Source organism: Cetorhinus maximus, chromosome 3 (assembly GCF_964194155.1).
Source record: "Cetorhinus maximus chromosome 3, sCetMax3.hap1.1, whole genome shotgun sequence".
NCBI lineage: Eukaryota > Metazoa > Chordata > Chondrichthyes > Lamniformes > Cetorhinidae > Cetorhinus > Cetorhinus maximus.
The window spans coordinates 147,031,596-147,052,816 of NC_135881.1; the positions used below are offsets into that span (position 1 = coordinate 147,031,596).

General features: G+C 43.9%; 1 protein-coding gene across 1 annotated transcript in view; it reads right to left on the bottom strand.

Annotated features, from left to right (window-relative positions):
• Positions 1 to 21,221, bottom strand: part of adamts16 (ADAM metallopeptidase with thrombospondin type 1 motif, 16) — a 335,654-nt gene that overhangs the window by 137,548 nt on the left and 176,885 nt on the right. The window contains exons 14-16 of the mRNA XM_078535725.1: positions 11,525 to 11,655; positions 8,274 to 8,397; positions 7,193 to 7,437 (exon numbers count right to left, since the gene is read on the bottom strand). Coding sequence (XP_078391851.1) covers positions 7,193 to 7,437; positions 8,274 to 8,397; positions 11,525 to 11,655 — 500 coding nt within the window. The remainder of the gene's footprint in view (positions 1 to 7,192; positions 7,438 to 8,273; positions 8,398 to 11,524; positions 11,656 to 21,221) is intronic.

A 21,221-nucleotide genomic window follows, 5' to 3' on the forward strand; every position in this document is an offset into this window, starting at 1 on the left:
AGTCTGGAGAGAGATGCAGTGGTTGCTGTCGAGGTTCATCCCGAGCAGTTCTGTGACACAGGACTCTGTGCTCTATGGGCTGTTCCCAGGGACACACACCGAGACAAACATCGACTGCAGCTGGAGGATCATCAACTCGGTGAAAGACGCGCTTTGGTCTGCCCGAAACTTGTTGGTCTTCCAGCACAAAGAGTTGTCCCCGACCGATTGTTGCGGACTGGCACAATCCAAAGTCCAGGACTACGTGCTGAGGGACGCACTAAAGCTTGGGGCAGCTGCCGCAAAGGCGCAATGGGGAAGGGTCGCTGTCTAAGACCTTTCTACCACAACGCACCGAGAGACTGGGAACTGTTTAGAGCCCCTCGGGCTGTACAGATCAAAATGAAAGGCTGTAAATGATTGTAATATTGTTTGTACTGATGCACCTGGTGATACATTTTGTAAAAGTTTAACCTGGATTGTACCCTTGTAATGTTGTTTTTGAAATGGTTTTGAATGTGATTGAAGATATTTTATGAATAAAGTATATTTTTACAAAAAAAAAGCTTTGCCATTGAATGAAGAAATTGTGGGGATGGATGTCTTCAATAGTCATATGAAAGTAACCTTGTATCTGCTCCACAGGCGTTAATGCCAGTTAGAGTGCCTTCCTGTCATTCCATCTGCTTGCCATTCAGCAGTGCTTCCTCTGGTCTCACAGTGGAGGCTGGAGGTCTCCATTGGGGTGGACTGCGATTTACTGCACTCCTGATCTGGAACCACCCTTAACTGGATAGCAAAAACAGAGATGACCTCTTAATTGTCCGCCTCCCGGACGCCGGAGGATTTTCCAATTGGCTCACCTCTGACCCATGCGAGGTCAGATCCCGGAAATGGTCTTGATGGCTGTAAATATACTAAGAGAAGAAGATTCCGCCCAATATTTCTGATGAGGCCAAACCAGAGCTTTATAATGGTACATCATGACTTGCTTACTTTTGTACTCTATGGGTGGAATCATCCCAGATTTGCACTAAGTGCGGTAGCGGGTGTGAAATACGACATTTTAACCCTGGCACAATGGCGGATTTTCAGGCCATATCATCCCCTTCCCTGCCTCAATAATAGTGCATTCATGGGAAAAATTCCGGATCACTGCTGGGTGGGCTTGGATTTGCCCGCCATGCCATGACCTCAGCGCTTCCACTCCAGGTGCCATAATTAAAGTGCACCAGAGTGCGGCCTACTTCATGTCTACAGACCAGAACTGCTCCAGGTGACAGTTGGCTCCAAAGGCAAAGGTGATAGCAGCCCTCATGTTTAGTGACACCTCTCTGGGGTGCCTGCTAGATACAGTGGAAGGCCACCACGGTGTCCTCTGCCCCCACTCTGGCCACAGGAAATACATCAAAGTCACCAATTTGGCCTGGGAAGCAGCGGTCAGTGCCAATGGAGTAAGTCAGCCATCCAGTGCAGGAACAGGATGAATGCTCTCATCCGTTCTGTTCTGCCAGGTAAGTCAACCACCTCATCACTGTCAACTCTCACACTCCCAAACCCATCACACATCCACAGGGGTCTCACACCTGAAGTGACAACCGCTAACCCTCACACACACCCTCACATCTCCATCAGGCTCATATCCTCTGGAGCCCCCGTCCTCATCCTGTCCATGGTTCCACTCACCACACAAACATTCCACACAGTGCCATGTGTCCTGCTCACACTCTCTCCATCTGTTTTCATGCAGGAGAAGCTGGCTCACAGCAGCAGGGAGAGGTCCCAGGCCCAGGGTGGAGTGACCCACATTAGGCCCCTCACCCACTTTGAGGAGCGTGCCATCATGCTGACTGGTGAGGGCGTGGACCATGGCTGCAGCGATGCTGAGGTCGGCAGTTAACACCTACATGAGGATCCTGCACCACATCATCCCTCTCTCAACACAACTGTGAGTGCTCTCTCTCCTGCTTTTGACTCTGCTGCCATGCACTAATTATCTTTACTTTGGTTCACAGGGAGCTCTGCCAAATGACAAATGCCCTCAGCCAGCCAGTCTCTCAGCTTCATTCATGTCGTCACCACCAGCAAAGAGGACACTTCACCCATTGAAGAACTGGAAATAAGCAGCCTGGAAGACCTGTCACAGTGTTTACCCACACCCTCCACCAGTGCAGAGACTCACACCGCGGTGGGCTCGGGTTCACAATCTTGTGGTCACCGCACGGACATGTGTCCGCAGCAGGAGAAGGCAGGTTCAGCCGAGCTTCCTGGCACTTGTAGGGCTGCTGGTGAAGAAGCATTTGTGAGATCTGAGTCAGGTGACGAGCCTCTGGAATCGGCCTTCCAACTCATCGTGGAGAGTCAGCAGAAGGCAGGAGAACATCATGCAGAGCTGTTGGAAGCCCTCAACAGAGTGGCACGCGAGTCGGAGGAGTGTGTCTGGCTGCTCTCTGATGAAGTGGTGCCCATGTGTATGCGCATAGAGGTCTTCATGGGAAGGATGGTGGATGCCATGGAGATCCTGATCCAGTAGAACACAGAGATGCGTGCAGATCTGCACTCCATCGTGGTAGCCATGGGTGAGTTCCTGCAGTGGTAACGTGAGAGAGAAACGGGGCACCTCGGCCCCAGGTGCTCCTTCCCCTCAAGGAGTCAGGCTAGGCTCTCGGGCACCCGAAGGAAGGAGAAGCGGCAGCTGGACATCCTTGGGTCACCCACTCAGGAATCTCAGAGGCTGTCTGCTCCCTCAGAGACCTCAATGCTTGTGAGCCCCTTAACCTCATCCTCTTTCAGTGCAGAGGGAGCAGCTGGCCAACGGGAGGACAGCCAAAGCAAGCCAGAGCCCTCAAGGCCTTGGTTCTCCAGAGGATGCACACCGAAGTCATCAGAGGGAACAGGCCCAACCATTGCATAGGCTGTCTCCATCCCTGCTGTGGATGTTAGGGCAGCACCTAGAAGTGGTAGGCCTAGAAAAGCTAAGAATTTCTGATCGCAAGTGGTTGCACGGGTGAACACATTTTGTCACTTTATAACCTGGAAATATATTCACTTTCACTGAATAATGTGTAATGTTGTCTTTCAGCTTCATTTACAGGCTTTGCGAGTCCTCCAACTGCATCCCCCCCACTAGCAGTTCAACTGCACAGAGCTGGATCATGAGTGATTCTGGAGGGAGAAGTGTGTGTGGCAGGGCCTTTCAGTGCCTCATGCAAGCACTCTCCCTCGCACACGGAACCTTCATCAATTATATTCACCTCAATGTCCTGAGCATTTTCAATGCTGCCTGCTGGGGTTCTCTTTCAGTTGTCCATCTGAGCTGACCTGCATCTCCGCCCACCCACTGATCACACTCCCATGCAGCACCTGTGCCCGTCCAACACGAGGCTCCGCTCACTTTCGATTTCGACAGCTATGGTCGTCGTTAAGCCTTTGATTAGCTCCCCTGCCCTTACACCTCCCCCAGTCACCCATGTCCTTTCCCTCATCACAGTCCATCCCCCTGGCATCAACTTCCACCTCCCCACCTTTACCCTACAGCCCGGACCCTTCTCTTTCCAGGATGTCTGGATGAACATGCACATTCCTTACCTTCCTAAAAATCCTACCCCTATCCACATTGACCTCCTCCTTCCCACCCTCAGGGTTCATGTTTGCCTCCGTGTCCCCACCAACCACTTTCACCGCTCCTTCTACCGATGCCGATGCACCCTTAGTCTCCCACCCTACCAGCTCCCTCTGCCCCTTTTTACACTCACCATTCCCTCCTACCTCACCCACCCTGAGTTTGCTCCCCGGGAGGCAGTCATTGACTCCCCAGACCCTTCCCTTGCATGTTCACCTGGACATTCCACCTCCACTTATCCCTTCCTCCACCCTTACTCCCTCCTCCACCCTTGCTCCATCCTCCCCCAGTATGCCCTCCTCTCCCTGGACACCATCTCCCCTCCGAACTCCCTCTTTCCCTGGACACCTTGCCACCTCCGAGCTCCTTCTTCCCCCAAACACCTTCCCCCTCCCAACACCCTTCTTCCCCCAGACACCTTCGTCTGAACACCTTCCTCCCCTCTTACACCTACCTCCTCATTTGTATCAATCTCCCCTGTTACACCCTCCTCCCCCTGTACTCCCTTCTCCTCCCCACCCCGGACACCCTCCTTCCCCCTCCCAACCTGACCCCCCCAACCTCACCACCCCACCCCAGGTACACCTTTTTCTCCTACTTACAGCTAGACCTTCCTCCCCCACCCTCCCTTTGCTGATCATCCATACCAGCCCATGGCAAAGACCATGAAGTTCCAAAGCAGGTCCAAAGCATCAACGGAGACCATAGAAGATGGTGCGAGCCTATGGCGAAGTCCATGAAGATCCGAAGCCTCAGCAAGGTTGAAGCTGCTGTGTGGAGACCTCCCACCTTCAGAGAGCTGCTTCGTGGCGTTGCCATGTACATTAGGATCCACCCAGCATGCATTGCACATGTTCCTCCAGGGTCCGGTAGCTGTAGCGCTCCAGCGCCTGCTTCTCCTTGGATGTCCGCGATCTGAGCAAGGCCCGAAAGGTAACTTCCAACTTCTACACATCACGCTTATCCAGGCGTGCTCTGGGTTGGTGTGTTTTCCTGCTGGCATAAAATTAAATTGGGCGAGGGGGGACAATTCCAGTTGGGCTTTCTTTAGCATCCTATTGGTGGGATGCAAATTGGGTTCACGCTGGCCTGCAGTGGGATTGGCGATCTGCCATGGTAGACACTATCGGATGATCCCGCTGTGATTTCACGCCGGGGTGAAACCGATTTCTGTCCCTCCTGCCGAATTCTTTCCCCCCACCCGCCATGATGCTCGCCGCCAATGGGAGCGGAAAATTCCGGCCTATGCCTCTATTTATAAAGCCCAGGATCCAGTTTGCCTTTTTTAACCACTTTCTCAGTCTGCCTGCCAGCTTCAACCATTTATGCACATACATTGCATGGTCTCTCTACTCCTGCACCCCATTTAGAATTGCACCCATTATTTTATATTGCCTGCCCTCATTATTGCTAACAAAATGTATCCCTTCACACTTCTTTGCATTAATTTTATCTGTCATATGTCCACACATTTCTCAAACCTGTCTATGCCCTCTTGAAGTCTACTATCCTCCTCATAGTTCACAACATTTCAAATTTCTATGTCACCTGCAACCTTTGGAATTGTGCCTTGTACACCCAAGTCTAGGCCCTTAATGTATATCAGGGAAAGCAGTGGTCCTAGTACTGCTCCCAGGGAACTCAGCCTTCCTCCTGTCCAGAAAACAAAGATTCACCACTAGTCTCTGTTTTCTATCACACAGTCAACTTCATATCCATGTTGCCATGGTCCCTTTTATTCCATGGGCTTCAGCTTTGCTGCAAGCCTATTTTTACGTGGCACTTTATAAAAACACCTTTGGAATTTCATGTACGTGACAACAATTACATTACTCTGATTAACTCTCTCTGATACCCATCAAAAAACGGCTTAAACGTTGCTTACACTACCTTTCCAGTGTTCTGCAGCTCTTCCACAATGTTACCATGTACGATTGGGAGAACTCTTACAGAAGCTCACACTTTTATTTTTACTGCAATGTTATAAAATTGAAAGTTGATATGTGGATTTTGAAGTAATTTGGTATCTTAGGATCCCTTAAAGGATAGGAAACAACTAAGGATTTATGGCAACACCACGCTTTCCATCTTACGACAGCAATCACAAAGGTCGTTAGTGCAAAATTACCACACAATATGTCATAATTGTCCCATGTGGCTACTAAACCTTTCTTTAATATGCCTGTTACTAAGCACATTATGGGTTACTGAGAATGCTGCCTCATGATAGCACTTGGCAATTTACCATTGCTTTCCATATTATACATCCTTGGTCTCAGGAGATTCTACAGACCTGGCATGTTTTCAATCAAGAACAATATTATCTTGATTATAATCTTTCAGTTCTGTATGGAGTTAAGGTGTTCCAAATATTATTATTAGGTTAGATCATACTTCAGCGTTACACCCATCCATCCTGCAGAAACATACATTATTTAATTTTCAATCCTGGTGTGCTAAAGGCATTTGAAACAGATAATTACGTATTTCCCTCATTAAGTTGTGCACTTATAGGAGTATCGTGCAAGATTTGAATCAACCAATTTCTAAACTGCAACACCTTCACTGCCTGTTCAGGTTTGAGAACAGCCCCATGTGGGAACTTGGAGAAATATCTCAGGTTAGTGGAGGAATTGTCTATTACCTTGCGGTTTATAACAGAAATGTTCATGGACACAGGTATGAAGATTATTTCCCAGGTTTTCATATCACAAATCAATTGGCACAGCACAGTAGTATTATTTCAAGAGTGATTCAAACTAACACAATTTTATCATCAGATGAGGTGCTCATTGCATATTATTGAGTTACAATCCTGAACCCTAATTTGCTCAAATGCTACCATCACAAAACTATCATAGAGCAGCTCTGTAAATTATAAAACTTTTATTTTAAACTATCTCTTTGATGTACATGTATGCACATCCCAAAGGGGCCAGGCTCTGGCCCATAGGAACCAGAACCAATACCACTGCACAAGGCCGCAAGTGAGTAAGCAAGGCGGGGTTTTGTGTTGAGGGGTGGCAGTGGGTTATATTATGAGCACTCTGGAACAGCGCACTTTTATCATGAGGTAATTCAGTGCTTGGACTTGTACTGAATTATACAGGCAACAAAGGTTGCCCTTTTGTTTTCTGATCTGTGCTAACCTTAATAAAGTATCGATTGCTGCGCTGAAGTCTTCGAAGTGTACGAGGGAAAATGTTAGCCAGGGAGCCTGCCTTTGATCATCACTCAGTAACCACTGTCATGAAATTCACATAAAGATACCTTTTTCTCCTATTCTTTCATCTCTCTTGTTTCCTCTGATAATATCCATAAGCACCTTTCAGCTGACAGGACATGAGACATATGGTCATAAATTTCTTGAATAAAACTTGTCCTTCAGTGGACAGAAGACATTTATTGCAGATAATATAGGTTGTTCCCTTCCCTGACAGCCTCACCACACTGAAAGTTAATACTTATTGAAACCATGCCAGCGAAGGCTAGTAAAACTGTATATCACATTACGGTTGTTATTAAGCCCGAATGATGGTATAACGTCTCAAGAAATGTGCTGCGTTTTACTGAGAGAATGGACAAACGTACCTCTATTACTAGTGTTTCATTGGTAGGGCCCATGGCAGAAAGGCTTTCCTGTCGATTGTATGGCCTTTTATAGTCAAACACTGTGCCGGAAAATCTGTGCCGTCCAGGCCAATCCAATGTCCAATGGCCATTGAGATAGTATTTCTGCTGTTGGTTTCGAATAGCAATGTAAGTGTTGGAGATGTTTAATTCATATACATGAATGCTATACGACCCTGCAGGAATAACAACTACTGTGTAGTACTCTGGTGGAGAGAAAGGAAAATTCAATTCAATATACACTGTATACATTTTTAGGATATGTCACTCTTTTTTAAAACATTCTGAGCTCTATGTCAAAATGTACAAAAATAGAATAGCACGTTCGGTGTTCAGGGTCCCATAAACATATTCTTCCAGAGTAGTATTGAACCAAAGAAAATAGGTGGTAAAAGTTGTGTGACTTTGCTCCTGCTGTGAAGCCTTGTCTGACCGGAATGGAGATTTGGAAATCCGGCCGGGAGGTCTGTGTGTCAAATTTGAGCTGCTTCTGATTTTGCGGAAATGAATTCTACGGATTGGATAAATTAGGGCTGCCGTGAAGCTGTGCCAAGCATGACTCAGTATCTTCATGCAGGGAGAAGAAAATGCCATGTATAATCAACCCAAGTACATAAAATGCTTATCATTTTAGGTGTCTCCATAGTACAGATGTAAAATTATGGCCTGTAGGCCATTTGCAAATTTCGAGACGTGGCAATTGGTCTGACTTTCACACAACGCAACTTTATTTGTGCTTATATATTCTTTTTCTCATTGATGTGTCCTGGTAATTTTGTGGGCCTCGGGGTTTGCACAGGGGCTGATTCAGGGTTCTTGCCAAAATTGAAGTTATATCCTAAATTTAAACATTTAGATCTGACAATCGCAGTAAAGAATTAAACAAATTAATGGGAGCATGGGTTTAAATTTTATATGTTATATTTCGAAGAAACTTATGGAACCATAATAAAGCCTTATAGTTCCTTCTGCTCCATAGATTAAATGGGTGTCATGAGTAATACACTGAGAGGTGCAATACATTACATGGATCATAACATACGGTTGACATAGTGCTGTTTGCTGTATTGGCCCTTGTAGATTTTACATGTTGAGTTGTTCCCTTTGCAGACCCCACATGCATCTGGCACCGCATTAGAACCCAGTACACGGTCACATCCAACTGCCTGTGAGCAATGGAAACAGATAAAAGCACATCAACAAGACATTACGCTTTATAATTTACACAAGATTTTGACTGGATTACACACATGGAAGGGTGTCTCTGGCTTGAATTTATCACTGTGAACACTGTTTACATAAATCTATGTTAGAAACCATTATAAAACTATGCTCAATGAGAATCCTAACCATAGGCATCATTCTCATTGAGCATATTACTCGGGGGGCCTTAGTAACATTGGAATGTCTCAATTATTGCTAATAGAGTAATCTATCTTTACTCAGTCCAAATCACTAATGGAGCAGTTTAACGGTGACTGTTCCATGAGGATTTTGTAAAGCTATATTGGGCAGAGAGAGAACTTACTTCTTTATAATAAGTGTAGTTTTGACTTCTTTTTCTACGTCGAGTACTGACAGGCTCAAATAAACAACTCTATCTAATGGGAGATTGCTTGAATACCACAAATAATGTCTAATGAATAGTTCATTTTAAATTGAGCTGACAAGACTAAGGTATTCAAACAATTGCAGCAGGAATGCTGAGATTGATCATGCTGGGCACTAGGGGTGCAGAAAGTCTTACATCCAGTGACTCCTTAGCACAAAGGATGGGTTTCTGGCAAAATTCTCTGCCTAGAGGAAGACCGCCAATATCAACAATGAGAATCGGAGGAGCTATACTTGGACTACCACTGCAGCACTTAATCAGGCAGCTAGGAACATTAAAGGGACAGTACAGCTACAAAGATGTAAGCTACCAGTTTGGTAGGCTTTGATTGAAATAGAGGCCTATAAAGATAGGTGCTTGGAGCCTGAATTAGAATGAGAAGAGACCTCTACTCAGCCCATTCTCTCCAGTTATAGAAATCAAGGCTATTATTGCTGCTATCCCTGGTCTATGGCCATCTTTCAATGGGGTGCTGTGACAGAGGTGGTAGACAGGTGGGAAATGGGACAGAGGGCTAGGTCCGTCTCCCCTGTTGGGATTAACATGAAGTGACTGCATCAAGCATTATTGGCAATGGTTTGGGGGAAGGAAATGAGGTGGAGCTGGTTGTCTGATTGGTGGTTGTGGGGGGCGGTGGGTGTGGAGAGAAGGGATTTTGCGGGTGGCGGTGGTGTTTGAGAGTGTAGTGCTAGGACTTCCCATCCAATGTTGCCTCATTTTCCTCTGCTATCCCTATCAAAATAGGGCAGAACCATATAAGAAATTCCTGCTGAAAGAGCCAAATCAATTGCCAATGAGATACCAACAGATAAATTACAGAATCCCCATAGTGTAACAACGAAACAGTACTTGCTGGGTTATGTATGTGTAAAAATGAGCATTTTGCAATTCCATTCCCTCACTCAGAGTTATCTCCAGTAGGTTATTTCTGAAACTGTCCTACTTATTGAGAATGGAAGTTATTGTAATAAGCTGATCATTAATGGTTAAAGTGCAAGTATGTCATAATGTATTGGAATAACCTTTTAAAACAAGTGCAATCCTAGTTATAAGTGTACTTTTACATCATTTAAGCCTTGCCATTTTATTAGAGGAGTTTCCTCCTCGTTTTGGAATGGAACATCATATGGTTAAAAACTCCATGGTGGATGGAGAGGTTGCCTCCTAGACTAAATGCCAGGTTGTGCCCAGCAATTGACCCCATCAGTATTTACAAGATTGGTGGGATCCCTTAATTTGCTTATCACTGGCAGGCACTCACACCCCTAGAGGTGCAGCTAGTGTGCCCAACTACCAAATAGGCCCAAACTATGGCAACAGAGGCTGAAAAGGAAGTGAATATAAGGGACTTCTGTCCTTCAGGAAGAATTGTAGATCTTCCTCTACGGTCCTTCTTTGTAAACAGGCTGCATAAGTATGCAAGAAATTTGCCTGATCCTTGGCTATCCAAGCCAGAATTCCAGGCTCGGCCCACAGGGGCCCAGGTGCACTCTTTGGTGCCCTTTAAATCATTGATAAAATGCCAGCTTCTTCCAACAGCCAGAGATGCGGGTACTTCCAGCGTTGGAAGTCTGTTTCTGGCCCCACTTCCTCCTGCATCACTTGCCTTGTAATGAGGACATCAAAATCCTGATATTAGGCTGGGCACTTTCAGGACACAGTCTAATTTTTATACCTTCGGCCTACTCCCAATAGTATGATGGCAAGAGAGCCCTCAATATTTACTCAGGGCTGAGAAGACGGTAGAGGGAGGATTCCTGGATACGAGATATCTTTAAAATTATATGAACAGGTTTTCTGCCAACAGCTAAACAAATTGACAAGCCTCTCAGGCAGGAAAACAGCCAGGGCGCAATGCTAGGTAAGTAAGAGATGGTGGCATGGTAGGGGGGGAGCGGTGAGGCAGAGATGGAGGGTGAGCACTTGGACATTACGGGGTGGGGGGGGTGTGGAGCGGTGCCTTGCAGGAGTTGTAGATCCCCAATCTTTGCCCTGAACATTGTGTGGAATCTGCAAAGAGGTAAGTTTTTAAGTTTAAACAACGGAAAATGCTGGAAGTACTCAGCAGAACAGGCAGCATCTATAGAGAGAGAAACACAGTTTGCTGGGCCTGGAGGCAGCCCTCCTGCTCCTGCTGACCCATGAGCAGTGGTTTTAAATACACTTACCATATGGGTCTGGTCATTTTCACCTCCTTTTATCTGCCCTAACTCTCTTGCCCTGGGAAACCTGGCATCCATGGATTAAAATTAAAAGATTTCAGTGAGCGATCCACCACTTGAGAGCAGAATAGTTGCCCAATCCGAGATCTGCTTCAGTTAAAACTGGAAGTCGGTATGTTTAAGGCGTGTTTGATATTTAAAAATCTTTGCCCTCCCACCTGCCCCCAGTCATACATCCTTGGGTTGTCAGACTGGCTGTGGATTTACGATCAGGCTTATCTTTTTTAATTACTCTAGTGTGGAGTGCTGGCACCACAATAAATAAATTATCTCGTTTTTTTAAACTGACGTTGCATATGCTACATGTTGAATTCCTGCTTTGAAAGGAAGGACATTAAAGCTAAATCGCATATATTGTATAGTTTTCAGCTGTAGTGTTGCACAGATTTTACAGTGGTATGAATCTATACAATCTGTGGCGGGGTGCGTATGGGAATAGTCATAACCAATCCACTTTACCTCACATATACCATCAATGCACACATCAGCTCTTTCCTCAGAACATGGTGTTCCATCTTTGACTTTACTTGAAAGAGCGAAAAAGAAGTCAAAATCCTCTGCTGCACAATAGAGTTTGCAAAGGTCATGGTCTGTAAAGGACAAATGGATACATGATTAGATTTAGTGCCAATGTGGGAATAAATATGCAGGTCACAGAGACTTAAACACAGTGCAAGAAGGATGAGTCTTAAACGCAATACAAGCACAAGCTTAAAATGTCCAAGACATAATATGCTATTTATCCTTTGAAGAAACAATGATCATTTTGGTGGCCCATAATGAGTGATTTGTGCCAATCTGTTCATTAAAAATTCTTTCGAGTTATCAACAGTCACAGATTGCAACTCTATCGAGTACAATCACAGTTCTTGGTTTCCGGGAGTGGGACATGAACCCACAGTCCTCTGATTCAAAGGCGAGGGTGCTATGAACTGAGCCACAGCTGACACCCCCAATCTGTTCATTAAGGCTTGATGTATTCAGAATAAATTTAATTAAAGGGGTAAACCACAGACAGGTGTTGTGGATTCTGAAATTTAGATTGTAGCTCTTATCACTGGATTTGCCAGTCATCCTCTTCTTTTAGGTTGGGGATCTGGTTTTGAATTGAGCACAGACTGATGAGACCGATGGCTCCTCTCTCTTTGATACAGTCTTATGTGAAATAAACTTGGGCAACCTGTCTCAGCAGGCATGATTCTGAGCACAAAAATGACCACAAATTGGCAATCTCATTCAGAGATTATAAAAATGGTAGTTTAAGAACTTGAAAACAATTCTCACTGTTGCAATAGGGAGTGTAATAAGGTTGTGATTAAAGCCTTTTTGAGGAGGAATGCAGCTATAAATACAGTTATAAGGGAATCCAGCTATAAATACAGAGATATAAGATTAAAAACAGTGATTCTCCAATGAAGTAGGGATGGTGGTGTAGTGGTGTTGCCACTGGCTCAGGCTGGTGCTTTGGGGACATGGGTTCAAATCCCACTTATGACCTACTCCTGCTCCTATTTTTTATCATCCGGTTAGCTCAGATGATTAGAGCCAAGGCTACGGGTTCGATCCCTGTACTGGCCACAAAGCTTACCTGTATGAAGTAAGGATTCAAAATTAAAAGCAGAGTTCATCTGTTGGACAAAGGTTTACAAGTTTATAAATGTGCTTGGCATCATTGTGATCTCAAGGACACTAACATGTGGCATAGGATATGGTATATCCTTTAAGACAAGGCAATTCCTGAAAAAACAGTTATTGGCCTCTACATCACCTTAGCCAGGCATTGATAAATTGTAAGAAACCACAATCTAAAATAGATAACATTAAGGATGCCCCTAAAGCACTTGTTAACTGAATTCTGGAAACTGAATGTAGTAACCACCATATGAACCTCTCAGTATCCTGTTTGCTTGAAGGATGTTGACAAAAACGAAGGAGGTTGTCCAGCTTGTGTGCTCAACATGCTTCCTGCTAGTTCAGCTCTTTTATGGTATAATGTTGGAAACACACAGTAGGACTTTTAGATTCATTGGATTCACTCCAGCATCTCTCAAGGTATGGCTGTTGTAGCATAGCAATGACAGTTTTCCCCTTAGTTGGGATAGAGGTAGCTAGTTAGACTCTATGCCTTTCCACTCAGGTATTCAGGTATATACTACTTTAAATATTGATGGATATCTTGAATATATCTCCGTAACATTATTAAGACCTGGATTCTCTAATAGAAACAAGATTATACTTACTTTTCTTGAATTATCGATGTTGCAATTACCATCGAAAGTGGACTGTATGTTCGGTTCTTTAATAAACATTTATACAAGTTAGAAAAAAATACTGTCTCATATCGTCTTCTGTATCCAAATTCGAAAACCTGTCTCTGTACACTCTTCAGTGGAGAGGTACATTATTAAGAAGAGATGCCTGGACTCTTATAATATCCAGTTGTTTTAATCTGGCTAAAACTTGTTAAAAAGGCTTTCTGGAGGATAGTAATATTCTCTGGTGGTTCCTTTCCTTCAGTGAGAGTTATATCAGTTCTTCAGACCCATTTAAGTGTCTGTGAAGCCTGTCTTTCTCAACCTTAAGTGAGAGTGATCATCTGAGGAGTACATTTGATCGGGAATAGTCCCAAAAAGGGGCTAGGATTATAATCCACTTCATTTCGTTCAGCAGGTTAGGGTGGGATGTTAAATATATTATGGGAAGGTTTTGACTACAACTCAACTGCCAATTCCTGCAGCTGAGAGGATGCCGTGTTTTTTAGGCCGGGCCTCATTTTAAACTAACTGATGAGCTACAGATACCAAACAGGCAGCCCAAACCAGCTTGCCAGGTTTGGGCATCATGAATGTTGGCTAGCTGGGATGATGCATTTACAGGTATATCCTGGAAGGGCAGGGGGCGCTGCTGTGGAGGAGAGGTGATAGGGAGGTGGTCAAACTTGGACAAGCAGCAACTCAGTATTTTTGTGGGGGCACAAGAGCCTTCTTATTACTCCTGTCCCACAACAATAAATGCCGACTTACCTCTGGGATCTACTGGCTGAACTACTGGCTGATACTGGATGGAGCATGCCCTGTTATGGCAAATGTAGTCCTATGTATTATGTTGCAGAACCATGATCTGGATTTTAAATGGGCTCACCACCTGAATTGGGGATTGGTAGCTTCATGGGTTGGGGGAGGGGAAGGGAAGCTCCCAAACTCACAGCAATAGTCCAGAGGCAAGATTGCCATGGCCAAAGAAACAGTCACAACATGGGGGGTTAATTATTGTTCCCATGATTTCTGGGGCACTGCCAGAAGCCTCGAAATGCTGACAGAACCAAAAGTAGAAAAATATTCCATTTCCCAAGTCTGACAGCCCTCGTTTTGATGTGCACAGGAATTCAGTAAAAATTTACAAAATCATTTGAAGATGAATTTAAAAGCTATAAAAATCTGCGTAAAGAACCTGCAAGGAATGTTCAGCAAGTTAGACAGCATCTGTGGAGAGAGAAACAGAGTTAGCCATTTCAAGTTCTGATGAAACAGTTCTGATGAAATGTCTCTCCACAGATGCTGCCAGGCTTGCTGAGTATTTCCAGCATTTTAAGGTTTTATTTCAGGATCCACAGTGCTTTTCTACAAAGAATATTTTTGATACAAGTTTGGTCTAATTTAGTAAAAACAGTTACAGTACTGCCTCAGTTGCTAAGAAACTGCCCAATTGAGAAATGGCATGTGAGCAGTGCAAGCCTAAACCTGAAGCTGATACAACCACAGTCCTGTCAGTGCACGGTAGGTTGAAGTTAATTTATAGATACTGGTTTACGTATAATACAAGGTGCAGTTGGCACAGCCAAGTCATTCTGCAGGCTGCAACTCACTCTCTGTCCAGCCAGGAAAGACACTCTGCATATGATCTGAACACACGCAGAGAGCTTTGTTTCCCATATTTGCCAGTGAGCTTGTGGCAGGTGGTGAGGGAACCAACAAGAGGGAAAAACCTCCTTGACTTTGTCCTCAGCAATCTACCTGTCAAAGATGCATCTGTCCATGACAATATTGGTAGGAGTAACCACCGCATGGTCCTTGTGGAGACAAAGTCCTGTCTTCACACTGAGGAGACCCACCATTGTGTTGAATGACATTGCCACCGTGCTAAATGGGAGAGATTATAATTCAGATTTGGCAGTTCAAAACTGGGCATCCATGAGGAACTGTGGGCCAGTAGCAGCAGCAGAAGCAGAATTGTACTCAACTACAATCTATAATCTCATGGTCCCCACATATCCCTCACTCTACCATTACCATCATACCAAAGAAACAGCACGATTCAATGAGGAGTGTAGGAAAGCATGCCAGGAACAGCTCCAGGCATATCTAAAAATGAGGCACCGACCTGGTTAAGCTTCAACACAGGGTTACAAACATGATAAACAATTGAAGCAGTATGCTATTGACAGAACTAAGTGATCCCATAGCCAACGGATTAGATCAAGCTCTACAGTCCTGACACATCCAGTTGTGAATGGCGGTGGACAACTGAACAACTAACAGGAGGAGGAGACTCCACAAACATTCCCATCTTCAATGATGGCAGACCCCACCACATCAGTGCAAAAGACAAGATTGAAGCATTGGCATCTATCTTCAGCCAGAACCGCCAAACGGATGATTTAGCTTGGCCTCCTCTGGAGGTCCCCAGCATCACAGATGCCAGCCTTCAGTCAATTTGATTTACTCCACATGATTTCAAGAAATGGCTGAAAGCACTGGATGCAGCAAAGGCTAGAGGCCCTGATATATCCTGGCTGTAGGACTGAAGTCGTGTGCTCAAAAACTAGCTGTGCCCAGAACCAAGCTGTTCCCAGAACCAAGCTGTTCCAGTACAGCTACAAACTGGCATCTACCCAACAATGTAGAAAATTGCCCTCATATATCATGTCCACTAAAAACAGCACATATCCAATCCTGCCAATTACTGTCCCATCAGTATACGCTCAATCATCAGCAAAGTGGTGAAAGCTGTCAACGATGAGCTTTCAAGTGGAATTTACTCAACAATAACCTTCTCACCGATTCTCAGCTTGAATTTCGTCAGGACCACTCGGCTCCAGACTTCATTACAACCTTGGTCCAAACATGGAATATAAAGTTGAATTCCAGAGATGATGGGAGAGTGACTGCCCTTTACATCAAGGCAGAGTCTGACAGAGTGTGGCATCAAGGAGCATGAGTAAAATTGAAGTCAATGGGAATCAGGGTGAAAATTCTCCACTGACTGAAGTCATACATAACCACAAAGGAAGGTGGCTCTGGTTTTTGGAGGCCATTATCTCAGCTCCAGAACATCTTTTCAGGAGATGCTCAGGGCAGTGTCCTTGGCCCAAACATCTTCAGCTAATTCATTAGTGACTGCCCTTCATCATAAGGTCAGTGGTGGGGATTGTTGATTGCAATGTTCAATACATCCTTAGATAGAGAAGCAGTCCATGCCTGCACGCAGTAAGACCTGGGCAACATTCAGGCTTGGGCTGATAAGTGGCAAGCAACATTTATGTAATTCAAATGCCAGGCAATGACCGTCTCCAATAAGAAAGGATCTAACCATCTCCTCTTGCTATTCAACAGCATTACCATTCCTGAATAACTCACCACAAACTTCATGGGGTTTAACTATTGACCAGAAACTTAACTGGGCTAGTCAGCTAAATATATGTAGCTGCAAGAGGAGGTCAGAGGCTGGGAATTCTGTGCTGGGGAACCCACCTCCTCCTGACACCCAAAAGCCTGTTCACCATCTACATGGCTCAAGTCAGGAGTGTGATGGAATACTCCCCAGTTGCCTGGATGAGTGCAGCTCCAACAACACTCAAGAAGTTTGGCAATGTCCAGGATAAAGCATCCCGCTTGATTGGCGCCTCTTCTACAAACATTCACTCCCTCCACCACCAACAAACAATGGCAGCAGTGTGTACCGTCTACAAGATTCACTGCAGGAACTCACCAAGGCTCCTTAGGCAGCGCCTTCCAAACCCACGACCACTACCATCTAGGAGGACAAGGGCAACAGAAACATGGGATCACCACCACCTGGAAATTCCCCTCCAAGCCACTCATCAACCTGACTTGGAAATATATCGCCGTTCCTTCATTGTCACTGGTTCAAAATCCTGGAACTACCTCCATAACAGCACTGTGGGTGTACCGACACCACATGGACTGCAGCGTTTCAAGAAGGCAGCTCACCACCACCGTCTCCAGGGCAATTAGGGATGGGCAATAAATGCTGGCCTAGCCAGTGGCATGCACATCCCATAAACAAATGAAAACAAAAATCCCATGAATGAATAAAAAGAAAGTTATGCTTTTGGACAGTGTTGCTGAGGATGGGAATAAGCATGTAATTGAGTAATAGAAGGCAATGCAAAGGTAGAACCTGGGGGCACTCCAGAGGTAATGGTGTTGGGTTGTAGAGAAGCCATTTCAGGTGATTCTCTGGTGACAACTCGATTGAAAGGAATCAAATTGGGCAACGACATTCCTTTGCAGCTGGAAGATGAAGAAGGATGGCGTGCTCACCTTTGCTGAAGGCTGCAAATCATTCCAAATGGTCTGGTGGTGACTGGCTAATGGTGGTGAAGTTCACCATAGACTTTCAAATCTGTGTCCCCTGAACTTAAAGGAATTGAGATGAGATTGGTACCAGGGGTAAAAATCTGGATGAGAGAGAGCAATGGTTTTAATTGGGCTAAGGGTGCCAAGGGTGGAGGTGAGGGTGTGACTGAGCAGATCAGGAGCTGCAGAAACATCATCATGAATGGAGGGTCAAAGGCTAGAAAGTTGGGAATTTGAAACTGTGGTGGTGAAAAACTCGAGGGAGAATCTTTTCTGGGAAAAGCATGAGGGAAAGGGAGATGTGTGTGGAGAGCAATAAAAGCAACTGATCAGAGGTGGCCTGATCTGTGATAGGCATGATGGGAGTAGCGAGGCCGTGTGAGATGGAGAGATCAAAGGGGGTTGCCATGCACTTGGTTGAGGAGTGTACAGGAATGAACTTGAGTTTAGGTTCAGAGATAGGTGAGAGACCAGAAGCTACTTGAAAGGTGGAACATTGAAGTATCTATTTCTATTAAATTAAATATCCTCTGTGCCCTTATTAAAACATCTATTGCAAACACCTAGAGCTCCACATGAAAAAGGGTTAATGTATGAAACACTCCAGACAGCCAATAGTGCCTGTGGATGGATCCTCTGAGACTCAGCTGCTGATAAATCTAAAAGCCGCAACAACAATGCTTTGCTCTCGTTGCCATTGCTTCAATCTCCAAATTGACAAATAAGGCGTGTTTTACTGATACAAATTTGAGAATTTCCTATTAATTTTAAAAAGTATGCAAATCATAATATTGTAGATTAATCCCTCAAAAGTTATTGCTCATTGATCAAAGCCTTTGGCAACAAAGCATCTTTCCAGCCATCGTTGCTCCAATTGCTGGTGAGGTAAGGCCTTTGGTGTAATTTGCCAGTAAGTTAGCCTGGGTGTGTGGAGCATGTCTCTCAACAGCAATCTCTACTACCTAACCTTTTAGCAGAAGAATGGTTTAGTAATACACTAGATGGCTACCAGTACCCCTGCATTAATTCCCTGGGAATCACTGACATTAAATCTAAGCGTTGCTGTTGCAAAGCATAAAAAAAAACTCTTTTCAACTGTAAAGTAATTGGTTATAGATAGTTATACTAATTGCACCTCGCATCAAGCTGAAGCTTCAGTTATTGTCCTATGTTGAGAACTGAAAGTTTTATATTAATTGTACCTCAGATGAAGCTGAAGTTTCAGTTATTGTCCCAAGTTGAGAACTGACTAAATGAATTTCATCTGTGGCATTTGAGACAGCCAGCTTGAAAACCTAATGACCACACCAGCAGGGTATCAGATAGTTCAGCAAATACTTATAAAGATAAATCCTAAATGTAGTCACAGTAAAATAAGAGAATACATCCTGAACTATTTTGTCTTGTCCCAATGGTTGCTGACATCATAAATAGCTCAGTTTGCAAGGGCAATGCTTCTTTCCACTTCAAAACTACCATTCCCTCCTTCTCAGAAAATCCATTGCTAATAACTAGCATTTCCCAAACGTTTGGAGCTTGGATTGAGTAGAGTGTAAATTGAAACTTGCACCATTTTCTGTACAACCAACACAATTGATCAGAGAATCACACCTGGGAACAACATACCCACTGGAGAATAACATCTGGGAACTAAGTGTGGTAGCTCTGTTAATAAGGGATGAGATCAGTATATTAGTGAGAAATGATCTTAGTTCAGAGATCAAGATATTGAATCAGTCTGGGTGGAGATAAGAAATAGCAAAGGAAGGAAGTCACTAGTGGGAATAGTTTCTAGGTCCGCTAACAGTAGCTACAGTGTAGGACAGAGTATAAATCAATAAATAATATGGATTTGTAAGAAAGGTGCTGCAATAATCATGGATGATTTTAATCTTCATTTAGATTGGACAAATCAAATTTGCAAAGGTAGCCTGGAGGATGAGTTCATACAGTGTTTTCAGGACAGTCTCTTAGAACAATACATTCCAGAACCAACCAGGAAACAGGTTATTTTAGACTTAGTAATGTATAAAGAGACAGGATTAATTAATGGCCTCATAGTAAAAGATCCTCTAGGTAGGAGCGATCATAGCATGATTAAAATTTCACATTCAGTTTGAGGATAAGAGATGTGGGTCTGAAACTAACATTTTAAAATTGAAAAAAAGACAATTACAAGGGTCTAAAGACAGAGTTGGCTGAAGTGGGATGGGAAAATAGGTTAAAAAGTAAGATGGTAGAAAAGCAGCGGCAGACATTTAAGGAAATATTTCATAACTCTCAACAAAGATACATTAATTGCGAAAGAAAGGTGACATGATAAAGTTGCATCACATGTGCCTAACTAAGGGAATTAAGGAGGTATCAACTTGAAAGAAGCACAATGCTGGAAAGATCAGTGGATGGCCTGAAAGTTGGTAAAATTTCAAAAACCAGCAAAGAATAACTAAAAAGAATAAAGAGGGAGAAATTAGAGTACGAGAGAAAACTAGCAAGAAATATAAAAACATAATAAAAGCTTCTACAAGTATAGAAAGAAGGAAAAGAGTGGCGAAAGCGAACATTGATTCCTTAGAGGATGGGATTGGGGAATTAATAATGCGAAATGAGGAAATGCCAGGGACTTTGAAAAAGTATTTTGTATCTGCCTTCATAGTAGAAGATACAAAAAGTATCCTAAGAATAGTATCTTTCAAAACTACCTAAATTCTGGAAAGGTCCCAGCAGATTGGGAAACTGCAAATGTAACACCATTATTTAAGAAAGAAGGGAGACAGAAAGCAGGAAACTATAGGCCAGTTAAGTCTAGCATTTGTCATTGGAAAAATGTTAGAATCTATTATTGAGGAGGCAGAACATTTAGAAAATCATAATACTATCAGGCAGAGTCAACATGGTTTTGTGAAAGGGAAATCATGTTTGACATATTAGTGTTTTTTAAGGACATAACAAGCAGGGTGAATAAAGGCGAACCAGTAGATCTAGTGTATTTGGATTTCCAAAAGGCATTTGATAAAAGTTCCACATAAAAGGTTACAACACAAGAGCTCAAGGCATGGATAGAGGGTTGGTTAACTAAAAGGAAACAGAAAGTTGGGAAAAATGGGTCATTTTCAAATTGGCAAGCTATAACTAGTGGAGTGCCATCGGGATCAGTGCTGGTGTCTCAACTATTTACAATCTATATGAGTGACTTAGATGAAGGAACCAACCACATTGTAGCCAAATTTACTGATGATACAAAGAAAGATAGGAGAGCAAGTTGGGAAGAGGACACAGAGCCTGAAAAGGAATATAGATATGTTATGAGTGGGCAAAAATTTAGCAGATGGAGCATGATGTGGGAAATTTGACAGCAAGAACAGAAAGGCAGAATATTAGTTAAATGGAGGGAGACTACAGAATGCTGCGGTACAAAAGGATCTGGGTGCCCTTCCACATGAATCATGAAAAGTTAGCATGCAGGTACAAAAAAGTAATTAGGAAGTCAAATGGAATGTTGGCCTTTATTGCAAAGGTGATGTAGTGTGCCCAACTGTACAGGACATTGGCGAGAC